The sequence below is a fragment of the Hypomesus transpacificus genome, chromosome 8, assembly GCF_021917145.1.
Source record: "Hypomesus transpacificus isolate Combined female chromosome 8, fHypTra1, whole genome shotgun sequence".
In the NCBI taxonomy this organism is placed as follows: Eukaryota; Metazoa; Chordata; class Actinopteri; order Osmeriformes; family Osmeridae; genus Hypomesus; species Hypomesus transpacificus.
The window spans coordinates 3625507-3637219 of record NC_061067.1 but is presented as its reverse complement, the minus strand read 5'-3'; the positions used below and the strand labels follow the sequence as shown (position 1 = coordinate 3637219).

Genomic DNA, 11713 nt, shown 5'->3' with positions numbered 1-11713 from the left:
AGAATAATCACGGATGTTAACACATTCGAGTAGCCAATAAACGTCGTGTTGTCATTATCTTTAGGCCAATGGCAGCGTGGGAATACGGTTACGATCCGCCTATTTACGAAAGCATGACAAATCAAAGACGCCCATTGATGAATTATTCAGATAGTTTTGCTTTGGGGAGTGACGCAGAGAATGCAGAGTACTTTTTCGTTAAATTTTTGTATTTAAACAAATCAACCAAACAAATAATTGTACAAACTGTCAACGAAAACCGTAGTTCCCAGCGTGGAACTTGAAACCTGTACTTTTCGGTCGGTCAGCGTCACCCATCGTAAAGGGCTTCCTTATGCCGATTCATGTGGTGTAGCTGCTAGGAAAAGATGCCGCAGCTGAAATCCAGAAAGATAGCCATTCTGGGATACAGATCCGTGGGTAAGTAAAAAAACTGACATGATTTCAATAACTATAGGCTACATCATCACGACTCTTTCACTCGTCGGTCGCACATTAGTGCTGGTGTACACGGTTATGAGATGGCCAAGCAACAGTAGTGAGCCCAGCTAAGATGAACTGTTATCAATGAGGCTATGTTTCTTTCCTTAAACTGCCTGTCGTCGACTTGGACTGAAACTCCTGTGATGAGCTTCAGCCTGTCGTATGCTATGGAACCATGTAGGCTACATTTGTTCATGACTAAATGTTCTTGGGGGGGATGGAAGGAAGGGTGGGCTTCCACGTATTTTAGTTCAATTGGGACAACTTGAAATTCAATTGATACTTTTCTGTACTTAAATCACTAACTAGTTGTCTAACTGGCTGGCTAGTGGAGGAGCTTAACAAGAGCGCTCATCCGTTAGGTGAGCAACACTAGGAGCAGGGGCTGAGCACGAGCGGTCCTGATGCTGCGGACAGGACGTCATGAGCGCACACGCATCATGGCAGCTCCCCTCTAGACAGCGTGTCCGCGGCCTGTGAATGATAGTCTTGACAGCTCGCTCCCTCCGGTCTGGGAGACCCATTCCAGCCATGGGCTTTCCTCCCTCCCCCTAGGAGTCTGAAAGTGGGGAGAGGGGTGCTGAATGACAGCACAGATGCTAACAGTGATATCACCCTCGCTCTCTCTCTTTCTCTCCTGTCAGGGAAGTCTTCTCTGACCATTCAGTTTGTGGAAGGACAGTTTGTAGATGCCTATGATCCCACAATTGAGAACAGTGAGTATGTACAGAACACGTATGTATGGACAGTACATGTGTCAATGAGATAACTACTATGTCTCCTCTGTTGGCAGCTGAGTACAGGGATCTGAATCAGAGCCATGTGGATGTTTGCATTCTCATCCAGTGTCCACACGCGCACACACACACACACGCATATCCATTAATGTTGTTAATTGTTGTGTGGGTGGACTGCCTCTGAGCTCCTCAGCACAGCCAGACAGGAGCTGCCAGCTCTCTCTCTCTCGCTCTCTCTCTCTCTCGCTCTGTCTCTCGCCCTCGCCCTCTTTCTCCTGCCTATAGAATATTGAATCTGATTTCTATCCCCTTTTCCCCCACCAGCGTTTACCAAGATGATCAGTGTGAACGGACAGGACTACCATCTCCAGCTGGTCGACACAGCAGGGCAGGTATGCTGTTACACCCTGCTGCTGCCGGTGTCTGTGTATTCTCTCTCCACATGCTGGTCTCTCTGGTGATGTTGTTGTCTCTCTACAGGATGAATACTCCATATTTCCTCAGACCTACTCAATAGACATCAATGGATACATCCTAATATACTCTGTCACATCTCACAAGAGGTACAACTCTCTGCCCTGCACCCCTCCTCTCCTCTTCCTTCGGTCAAACGGGTCCCAGAAGTAGAGCATGTGACTGATGGGTGTTGTGTCTGTGTTGCAGCTTTGAAGTGGTCAAGGTCATCCATGAGAAGCTACTGGATATGGTGGGAAATATACAGTAAGTATTGCACTCAGCTCCTCTTCTCCCGTACTCTCATTCTCTATTCTTCTCATTTCTGCTTCCAGACTGAATGTCTCTCTCTCTCTCTCTCTCTCTCTCTCTCTCTCTCTCTCTCCCCATTCAGAGTTCCTATCATGCTGGTGGGAAACAAGAAAGACCTACACATGGAAAGGTATGTGACCCTGGCCTGTGACCTGACCCAGCCCAAGGTCAGGACCCCCCCACCATAAAAACCCTAGTTCTCATCTTCTCTGGTGGTGGGATAAACCTATCTGCCCAGGGCTGCCAACCATGCCCTTCAAATCTTTATTTACACAGCAGATGTCCCTCAGCTGTGTGGTTCCAGGCTGGGACAGGGAATCCCTCTGGGTTTGCCTGGAAAGGTGCCAGAGTGCCTGGCCTGGCACGGCCTGGGAAACAGTCCCTCAGTCCCCTCTCACATGCACACTGTTGACCTGTCTGTGTGTGTCCGCCTGGCTCTCTACTGACCTCTCGAGCTGCTAACCTTTCTGTCTGCAGGGTAATCAGCTGTGAGGAGGGGAAGGCTCTGGCAGAGTCATGGAACGCTGCCTTCATGGAGTCCTCAGCCAAGGAGAACCAGGTGATTTCCTGTTGGGTAGAAATGCCTGTTTTATCCAGTCGACCCATCGAGAGAGAGAGAGAGAGAGAGAGAGCCCTAGGGAGAGACCCAGAAAAAGAGAGAGCTGCTAATTGAATATTTCAGCCTTACAATTTGCTTAAACCTAGCAGTCACCACCACACATCTTCACACACAGCACCCAAAGAGCATACCCTGATGGACATAGGGTTGATAGCAACTGCCGGGTCATATTGTTATCAGGCCTCTTGTAAGGTTGTAGTATGACATTAATTCTTACCTGTGGTGTGTGTGTGTGTGTGTCAGACGGCGGTGGAGGTGTTTAAGAGGACCATCGTGGAGATGGAGAAGATGGAGGGAGGAGCACCGCAGGGTCGGACATCCTGCTCCGTGATGTAGACCTGACCTCTGACCACTAAGGCCTCTAACCCACTCCCGGACTCTCTATCCCCCCCCCTCCTGTCTTCCAGACACTGGGTCATCCCTGTACTTGAACTGACTGGCTGCCTGCCATATTCCTTCTGTCAAAAATGATAAAAGAAAGAAAAGAACTTTGTTTTTCATTTTTAAACAATGTATAAAAAAAAAACATGAATATATTTGTTGTAATTGTTTTCCATTCTCCAGTCTGTTGTTTTTGGGGGGAGAGGGGGGGGGGCACTACTATGGCACTACTAACCTCAGCAGTGCGCCTTACCCTGTCCCTACCCTTCACAGTAGAACCTTCCATTTTACTTTACTACTGTTTTCATTAAAGGAGCTTATTGTTTCAGTACAGAGTTGTTGTCCTTGTGACGATGCTAGGGATGAAGTCATCCAATAAGATAACGCACAGCCTCTACCTGATGTTTTAACAGCCCTAACCCTAGCCTCTAACTCAGCCTCTACTCTAGCCTCTGACAGCATCTACCCTAGCCTCTAACATACTGTAGTAATTGCCCCAGCCTTTAACATATACTGTAGCCTCTATCCCGGTCTCTGGCACAGCCTCTATATCCTGGGTTCCGTTTTACTGCTACGTAGTATTAAGATTAAAGTATGTCCACCCCATTAAACTGCTGTGTAAATCAATCTGGTCTCTAAGTGCTGTTGCGGCATTGCCTTCTTCGGGCTCAGTAGAAGCACTAGCAGGGACAGAATCAGAATGTTTAATCGCCAAGTAAGTGGTCACAAACAAGGAATTTACTTTGGTGGGCAGATGCATACAGTAAACATTTAACCAGGTGGGTAGATTACCTGAATCTCAACATTATGTGCTACCTCCAGTTCACATATTTCATGTTCAAATATAATCACCTGCTGTCCATGAACACACATGCATACAGAGCATTTAGTCTGGCAGCTCATAGTAACTCCCAGATAGACAAAAAGTGTGAACATGTAGTATTACACCTGGTTACTATGGTTACATCACACACACCAAGCCCCCTCCATACAGTGCAGACACTAAACCATAGTAGAAGCCCCCCCCCCCCCTCTAATGCCACAAAGCCCCATCCCAGCAGATTTCTTTGTTGCTGCCGTGCTCTGTCCTGTGGGGGTCAAACCACCAGCATCAGCACTGGGCCTGAACAGAATGTGCCCACCCAGCACTCGCTTTAAGCCCTCCATTGTGGGCTCTTTGTGCCTCCTGCCTCGCGATAGCCCCATGCACGCGCTTGCCCGTATAAATTGAGGTGTCCAACTTTTTCGCTGTTACACTTTCTTACTTGTGGTTAGTTGGATAGCATCCAGGAAAATGTCGCAGTACTCTGGAAAGGTGAGTGGGTCTATATGAACACACACACACACACACACACTGCAGGCCAGTGGGACACCTGGCTCCACTAGAGTAGCCTCACTTACCTGTGGAGAAGCAGTGAAGAAATGAAAGGACAGAGGGAATGTAGTGAAAGGAGAGATGGTGTATAGGTCAGTATTGATTTATCCGACATTTATCTGCCTGTTGGACCACTGCAACACACACAGCAGAAGAGAGAAAGATAGAGGGATGTGAGCTGAAATGACCAGAGAATGGATGAGAGAGGGGAGAGAAAAGGGTCACACAAATGTATGAGTGTGATGGAAGAGTTATAAATGGAAAGACGGATGGAGCAATGATGAAATGGATGTTTTGCTTGGAGGTTCATCTGTTTTGTTTCAGAAGGGTTAAAAGAGGAAATTCTTAAAATAACATCCTTATCTTTGATTAGAGGACAGCTCTAAAAATCACATTTGAAGGAATGATACATTTAGTTTAGTCAGTTGTGAGATACTGTTGTGTCTGCTGTGTGAACAGCTAGCATTAAATCTCGGTTGCTCATGACCACTCACACAATACTGCCACCCAGGAGCAAATTGACAGCACAACACATATTTCACCTTAACCACCACACGCTAGTGTGTGGTGTGTTTGGTGTCTTTATGTGTGTGTGTTTGTGTGTGTACATTTATTCTGTTTGAACGTGAGAATTTACTAAACGTGTAAACTTAAACAAACCCTTCCATCCTCTCCCCCCTCTCCTGTCCTTCTCCTCTCCCCCATCTCCTCTCCTTCTCCCCTTCCTCTCCCCCCTCTCCTCACCTCCTCCCCCTCTCCTCTCCTCTCCTCCACCCCCTCTCCTTTCCGCCTCCTCCTACCCCTTTCCTCCTCCCCCTCTCCTCTCCCTCTCCTTCCTCTCCTCAGATCACCTTTTACGAGGGCAAATGCTTCACAGGCAGGAAGCTGGAGGTCAGAGGGGAGTGTGACAACTTCCAGGACCGTGGTTTCATGAACAGGGTCAACTCCATCCGTGTGGAGAGTGGAGCCTTCATCTGCTTTGACCACCCTGACTTCAGGGGCCAGCAGTACATCCTGGAGCATGGAGAGTACCCCGAGTTCCAGCGCTGGAACTCCCACAACGACCACATGGGCTCCTGCAAGCCTATCAGGATGGTGAGAGACATGGGGATCAGGCTGGGATGATGAGGCAGGAGTTGAAGCTGGATGGACCTCCTGAAATGACACGCACACTGTGATCCTGAATTGTTTCTTAAAAAATATATATTGTTCAAAGTAACACAAGTTGTCTCCCCCTCTCCCCTCGCTCGGTATTTGTCTGCCCGCCCACCAGCATGGAGAGCACTACAGGATGGAGCTGTTCGAGGCCTGTAACTACTCTGGCCAGTGTGTAGAGATCTGTGACGACTGTCCCTTCCTCCAGAGTCGTGGTTTCTCCAAGAACTGCATCAACTCTATCAGGGTCTACGGAGATGGAGCGTGAGTCACACACACACACACACACTGAATTATACACACACACAAACACAAGCACTGAATCATACACACATACACACAAGCACACACAAGCACTGACTCAAACACACACACACACCCAAAAACATGTACATTCATGCACACATAAAGCTCCACCAGCACGAGGTATGACAGATATGAACCATGTTACCATGTTAACTGCGTGCGTTCTCCTCTGCAGCTGGGTGATGTATGAGGAGCCTAACTTCCGTGGTCGTATGTACATTGTGGAGAGAGGAAACTACCCCAGCCACAACGAGTGGCAGGCCCAGAACCCCAACATCCAGTCCATCCGTAGGGTCGTCAACTACTTCTAAACTCTGACCTCGAACCCCCCTGCTCCCCCGCCACGGACTGTGACTTTTATCGCTATGATTTAAAATAAAATGTAAAAAAAAAAAATACTACAATGCTTTTTTTATTTATGAATGTAACATTACCCCGTGTTTGTTTCATGTGAGAGTGAGAAAGGATTGTGGGAGTGGGAGTTCTTCTGCACAGTTCTGGATGAACCACAATTGAGTTTCAAGAATTCCAAACACACCATCTCATCTTAGATCCTACTTGAGCACCTGGAAGCCCTTCAGTCTACTGGCTCAGGTGGCCGTCACAACCACACAACTCCCCAAGACTGGCTGCAAAGTCACTCAACTGTGGTGTAAAAGAAGGCTTACACATATTCCGATTAGCCAAACCAGGTTTTATTGAACATGAGAAGAATTCCACCAAACAAATGTGAATGAAATGAAAGGAAGCATGAACTATGACATCACTCATCATAATGGAACTGAAACTAAAACACAGCACAACCTCCATGAAAAACTGAAATTGTTGAAAAACACAAAAAAGCTTTAGATGTCAGGATATGATTATACAGTTTTATGAAATACCTGTATATATATATTTTTTTACTTTAATAATTTGACATTTTTTCACAGAGAACTGCAGCTGCAGAAACACAGAAGAGATCAAACCAGTTTACGGAGGGAGGGAGGGATAGGGGGAGGGATATAGGGAAGGGAGGTTTGAAGCATCTTTAAGAGTGTTCAAACAGGACCAAAGTCTGAAACAGGACAGAACAGGTGAACATTTAGATGTATTGCTAGAAGGCGGAGTCACGAGGTGTGTGTGTGTGTGTACATGTGTGTGTGTTCAGCTTCCCATCCTGTTCAGGAGGGATTTCATCTGGCCTATGAGGTCCATCTCCTCCTCCAGGGTGAGGTCCAGATAGTCCTCCTCATGTCTGGGAATGTCCTCCAGAACCTCGTTCACCAGGTCCACATCCATCAGGCTCTGTGACACACTGGTGGAGCCTGGAACACACACACAGTAGAATCCTGAACGTGCCAGGTACCTGGTGGAAGGCCTGTGTGTGTCTGTCTGACTGTCTGTCTGTCTGTTTACTCACCTGCAGAGTCAGTGGATGTGCTGGCTTCATCAGAGTGGGAGGAAGGGGGGGAGGGGGAGAGGAGCTCAGGGGGGATCACCCCGCCGTTGTCCAGCAGCAGCCTGGTGGCCTCGGGGATGTCCCCCCCCACCAGCCTTAACGCCGCCTCTAACATCTCCCTGCTGAAGCCCAGGTATTGGAGCTGGAACGGGTCGCAGGACGGGTCAAAGTCTACACAAGCACACACAGAGGAAGGTAAGGCAGAAGCTGGTTCTGAGGGGCGTGTCCTTACCTGTTCCACCAGGTCTTGACTGACAGGCTCCTCTGCGTTGTTATTCGTGGACTGGTCCGCCTGGGCGGAGTCAAGGAGAATCTGAGGGAGGAGCAGCAAGGACCAATCAGAATCATCAGGGTAAATACAGCCAATTGGCACAGAAGAAACACGACAGACACAGCAGAACAAAACACTACCGAGACACAATTGAAACACTATGCAGCCAGTGGACTGCATAGCTGTAGAGTCAGAGTAGAATCCTCTGCTGGCCTTCTAGTCATTAGAGAGGATAGAAGGCCAGTAGAAGCCAGGAGTCTGACCTGGTAGGCCTGGTCCACGTTTCCTTCTGCCTGCTGGAGGGCTACAGCTGCATCTCTCTTACAGTAGCCCAGCTCTCTCAGGGTGGAGATAGCCTCCACTCTCCTCCTCCTCTTCTCCCTCTCTTCCCTCTTCATCTCATCACGCTCCTGAGAGGTACACGGACACACACACACAAACACAAGGATGTAGTACACATCGAATAGGTGGGCCCAAAAGATAAAAGGTAGAAGAGGAAGTAGAAATGAGAGGAGGGAGAGGAGGAGCAGGAGGGAACACAGTAAGAGGAGTTGTTAGTTCTTGTAGTTCCTTGCCTACCTGTCTCCTGTTGCTGATGTGCATGGCGGCCTGGTTGACGTTGCCCTGGCAGGCCCTCAGGCCCAGGCGAGCCTCCCGCTCAGAGAAGCCAAAAGCCAGCAGCTGGGTCATCAGGTCTGGGTCCGTGACTAGACGGCTGTACAGGTCCTCCGCCTGGGGAACAACACGATCTGTGTTAGGGTGCAGTCTGGAGGGTTGGGTGTGCTAATGTGAGGTAATCCCAGTGCTTGGTAGTATGTTGTCGTGTATACCTTCTGTAGTTTGAGGGCAGCGTCTCGCTCTTGCCCATCCAGAAAGAAGAGAAGACTCTGGAGGAGGTACATCCTCAGGAACAACACGTCCTCACTTCCTGTGTTGCCCTGGAAACACACATAACCACCTCACTCATTGTGTCACTCTGCTATCCAGCATTAGGATGAATCTGAATGTGAGGGCAGGGTGTAAGGGTGAATGTGAGGGCAGGGTGTGAGGGTGAATGTGAGGGAGAGGGCAGGGTGTGAGGTTGAAGCAGAGGAATCTTCACACCTTGATTTGCAGCAGCCTCTGTTGCCGTTCTCCATAACACTTGAGGAAGCAGTCCTCTGCCCTCTGTAACCGCTGCCTGCCGTCATCCAGACAGCTCAGGGCCTCCAGCGCTCGATAGCACCACACGATGTCCAGCTGCAGTACTGCATAGTTATCCACTGTACCCAGCAGAGCGGAGCCGCACTGACTACAGAGAGAGAAGGTGAGAAAAGTAGCAGATTTTATAGCTGTAGCGACATACTACAGAGGTGACTGTAACACACAATAGCTGACTTTAACACTGGGTTGACCCAGACTGTGCATGATTGATGAATTAATAACAGAGACTTACTTAAACTGGTCATCGGCCTGCAGCAAGTGGCATAGTGCAGCTTCATACTGCTTCCTCTTCAACAGCGCTCGGCCCTTTTCATGGAATCCCATGGCCAGGATCAGAGCCTAGACACACACACACACTCCTCATAAACATTTAGCAACGGATCCTTATGCTAAACCATTCAATCGTGTGTGTGCGTGTGTGTGCGTACCTTCTTCTCGCTGTGAGGGATGTTGAGAGGGTTGCCCTTCTGGTCTGCTATCTCCAGGAAAGGTGTGGTAGCTGGGTCCTCACTGCCATCTGAGGACAGCACACCACAAGAATACTGACACACCTCCAGACACGCCCCCTAACTCAGGAGAACGCTGCTGATCTCACCTCCCACTGGGGACAAGTTAGGAGGTCGAGGTGACCCTTGTTTGGACTCACCTCTCTCCGAGAGGATTTGGAAGCCTTTCTGGGTCCTCTGAACGCTCTCGTTCTGAGTCTTTTTCTTGTCCTCCTCATCAGCCATCTGTTTCTTCTTCTGTGGTTCACTCACCCTCAGTACCATCACCTTACTGTTGTTCTTCACATTCTGCTCATTCAGATGCTTCTCTGTGGGGGTTGAGGGAAGAGAGAGAGAGAGAGATAACTTAACATTGTATTATGTATGTACATCTTCTGCAAATGCTATTAGTATAACAGTGACTTTACCCGGCAGCAGTTCCTTCCCATTTAAGATCAGCTTAATATACTGTAGGCCGTGAATCTCAGCAATCCTGCAGGGAAAACAAACCATATAGAGTAACAGAATAGCTGTGACACTGACCACACACTGAGCTGACAGTCTTCTGCTGTAACTAGGCCAGCTGTTGCTCACCTGTCCATCACAGACTGGGTCAGGACATCCAGTCTGGTCTCCAGATAGTTCTTTTTGGAATCCTGAGTAGGGGAAACATCAAATAAGTTTGGTTAGTTAGCAAGCATATGACTCTCTCACACACACACACAGAAAACGGTATCTCTCTTCAGTTTATTTTTCCCTCATCTGCAGCTGTCTTCTCCTTTTCTTTGTTTTGCTTTCTCTATCTCTCTCCCCCCCCCCCCCCCCCCCCCCTCCCCCCCCCCCCCATTGTCTCTCTTACACAAACACCCCACCACATCTTCATTCAGTTTTTCGTTTTCATTCTCTCACCTTCCTGGCATCCCTGGGTAGCTGTAGCTCCAGGGTGGCCACACAGGTCTCTCTGTAGGTTCTGTTCCCCTTCCCTCTCTTCACGGCTTGACCCCTGACGTACTCCAGAGCTTCCTCTACCTGCTCCACCGAAAAACACACAACGGGAGCATAGCGCTCGGCCAGCTCCTGGAACAGACATTTACACACACGGAAAAGACCGACACATTGAGTTAAAAATATAATAGTGCTTAATCGTATATGTTAGTCGGCAAATTTGATTAATTGAGGCCACTTCACCCGACCTTCAGGACGGATAGCTGAGGTACATGGCTAGCTACCTTTAGCGGCTGTAGTCCGGGTTTGTTGTCTTCGGAGGTGTAGGGGGGATTCCACAACTGTATTTTATCTTGCTTCAGATGGTTGATCAGCTTTGCTTGGATGTGTTGCTCCGCCATTCTCCAAACTGTGTAAGACACAAAAGAGAAACTGAAAATTAACCATGAGAAACCCGGAAATTCTGCTGACGTTGTTAATGGGAGATATAAAAAGCACCTGTTCCCACTTAACTGAAGCGTTACACTTACTAGCCTTCGTTAGCATGGAGTTAGCTAACTGGGACACTTGGTTTTCAGAAAGGACTCAAACATCATAGTCATATAGTTATATTCTAACTATTTGACATTTGCTGACAGTGATAGTTTTAACTGAACATAAGTCTAACAAAGAAGAAGGAATTGAGTACACGACGAAATGTAGCTGAATGACTGACTACATTACCTTTTGTCGGAAGAACGTGCGTCTATGACGAATGTGTTGTTTTGTTTTTGTCGCACTGACTTCTTCCGCAGTACGGCATTTCGCATGGTCCAATCTTCCTCCTACTGGGAACAAACGCTACAACATGCAGATGCGTGGTTCTAGTACAGTTCTTTTCTAGTATCTTTCTAGCACATTTCTATGGGTTTATGGATGTCTTAATTTTATTCCTGAATTGAAACAAATTATGCCCGATAAATAATGTTTGATTCCTATGTTTAAAAAATAGTTTCTCTAACCCCATAGTGAGGGTATTTTGCACGCTAGGCTGTTTGGAAAGTATACTGGTGCCTCAACTCAGTGTGAAGGATACAGAACCTATTTTCCCTCCATTATTAAAGTTGTCAATCATCTTTTCAGCCCAACAACATGATCATCATGACAACATGTTAAATCACACCTATAACAATGCAAGTTAAACAACTTCACGATAGAGGTGAAGTTGTTTAACTTGCATTGTTTAGATTAAAACGTTTAGATAAACGTTTAGTCTGGATCAGAGGTCATGATAACTTCCTCGACAAGCCAGTTGCGGCGGTACGCATTCCATCAGTCTCCATGACTACCTGTGTCTAAGGTACTACCAGATAGCATACCGCAACCTAGCAGGACACAGAACCAGGAAGTGTTATGCAACTGAAGCGGTGAAGAGTCTGACTAACAAAAGCAGTCCTACACCAGCGCTTGAACCTAGATGCAGTAATATTCATGTGGATATTTAATACAGAACAGTGTTTACAGCAGGTTACCAGTGGTGTCTGTGTGTGTAACAACATGAAGCCTGA

The 11713-nt window shown here is 47.7% G+C and overlaps 3 protein-coding genes across 5 annotated transcripts; 2 read left to right on the top strand and 1 right to left on the bottom strand.

The window, feature by feature from the left end:
• The first annotated feature begins 129 nt into the window (after nucleotides 1–129).
• rheb (Ras homolog, mTORC1 binding) lies at nucleotides 130–3313 on the top strand. Its single transcript, XM_047024405.1, has 8 exons — nucleotides 130–420; nucleotides 1128–1199; nucleotides 1545–1612; nucleotides 1701–1783; nucleotides 1884–1940; nucleotides 2068–2115; nucleotides 2463–2544; nucleotides 2848–3313. Exons 1-8 carry the CDS (start codon nucleotides 369–371, stop codon nucleotides 2938–2940), a joined length of 555 nt encoding a protein of 184 aa, XP_046880361.1. The 5' UTR covers nucleotides 130–368; the 3' UTR covers nucleotides 2941–3313.
• A 924-nt stretch (nucleotides 3314–4237) lies between these two features.
• On the top strand, nucleotides 4238–6219 carry crygn2 (crystallin, gamma N2). The gene is made up of 4 exons (XM_047024406.1): nucleotides 4238–4300; nucleotides 5207–5455; nucleotides 5634–5779; nucleotides 5997–6219. The coding sequence occupies exons 1-4, from the start codon at nucleotides 4280–4282 to the stop codon at nucleotides 6130–6132; spliced, it is 552 nt and encodes a 183-aa protein (XP_046880362.1). The 5' UTR covers nucleotides 4238–4279; the 3' UTR covers nucleotides 6133–6219.
• Nucleotides 6220–6492: 273 nt separating this feature from the next.
• On the bottom strand, nucleotides 6493–10992 carry nub1 (negative regulator of ubiquitin-like proteins 1). Of its 3 annotated transcripts, XM_047024329.1 has the most exons (15): nucleotides 10697–10878; nucleotides 10451–10575; nucleotides 10131–10298; nucleotides 9816–9877; nucleotides 9650–9714; nucleotides 9383–9550; nucleotides 9165–9253; nucleotides 8969–9075; nucleotides 8638–8824; nucleotides 8364–8471; nucleotides 8113–8265; nucleotides 7797–7943; nucleotides 7495–7575; nucleotides 7224–7404; nucleotides 6493–7128 (listed from the first exon to the last, which is right to left on the bottom strand). In XM_047024329.1, exons 1-15 carry the CDS (start codon nucleotides 10710–10712, stop codon nucleotides 6968–6970), a joined length of 1818 nt encoding a protein of 605 aa, XP_046880285.1. In that variant the 5' UTR covers nucleotides 10713–10878; the 3' UTR covers nucleotides 6493–6967. The 3 variants fall into 3 exon arrangements, with proteins under 3 accessions (XP_046880285.1, XP_046880284.1, XP_046880283.1); XM_047024328.1 differs by lacking the exon at nucleotides 10697–10878 and adding an exon at nucleotides 10890–10992 and having other exon boundaries at nucleotides 7224–7575; XM_047024327.1 differs by having other exon boundaries at nucleotides 7224–7575; nucleotides 10697–10879.
• Between the last annotated feature and the right edge of the window lie 721 nt (nucleotides 10993–11713).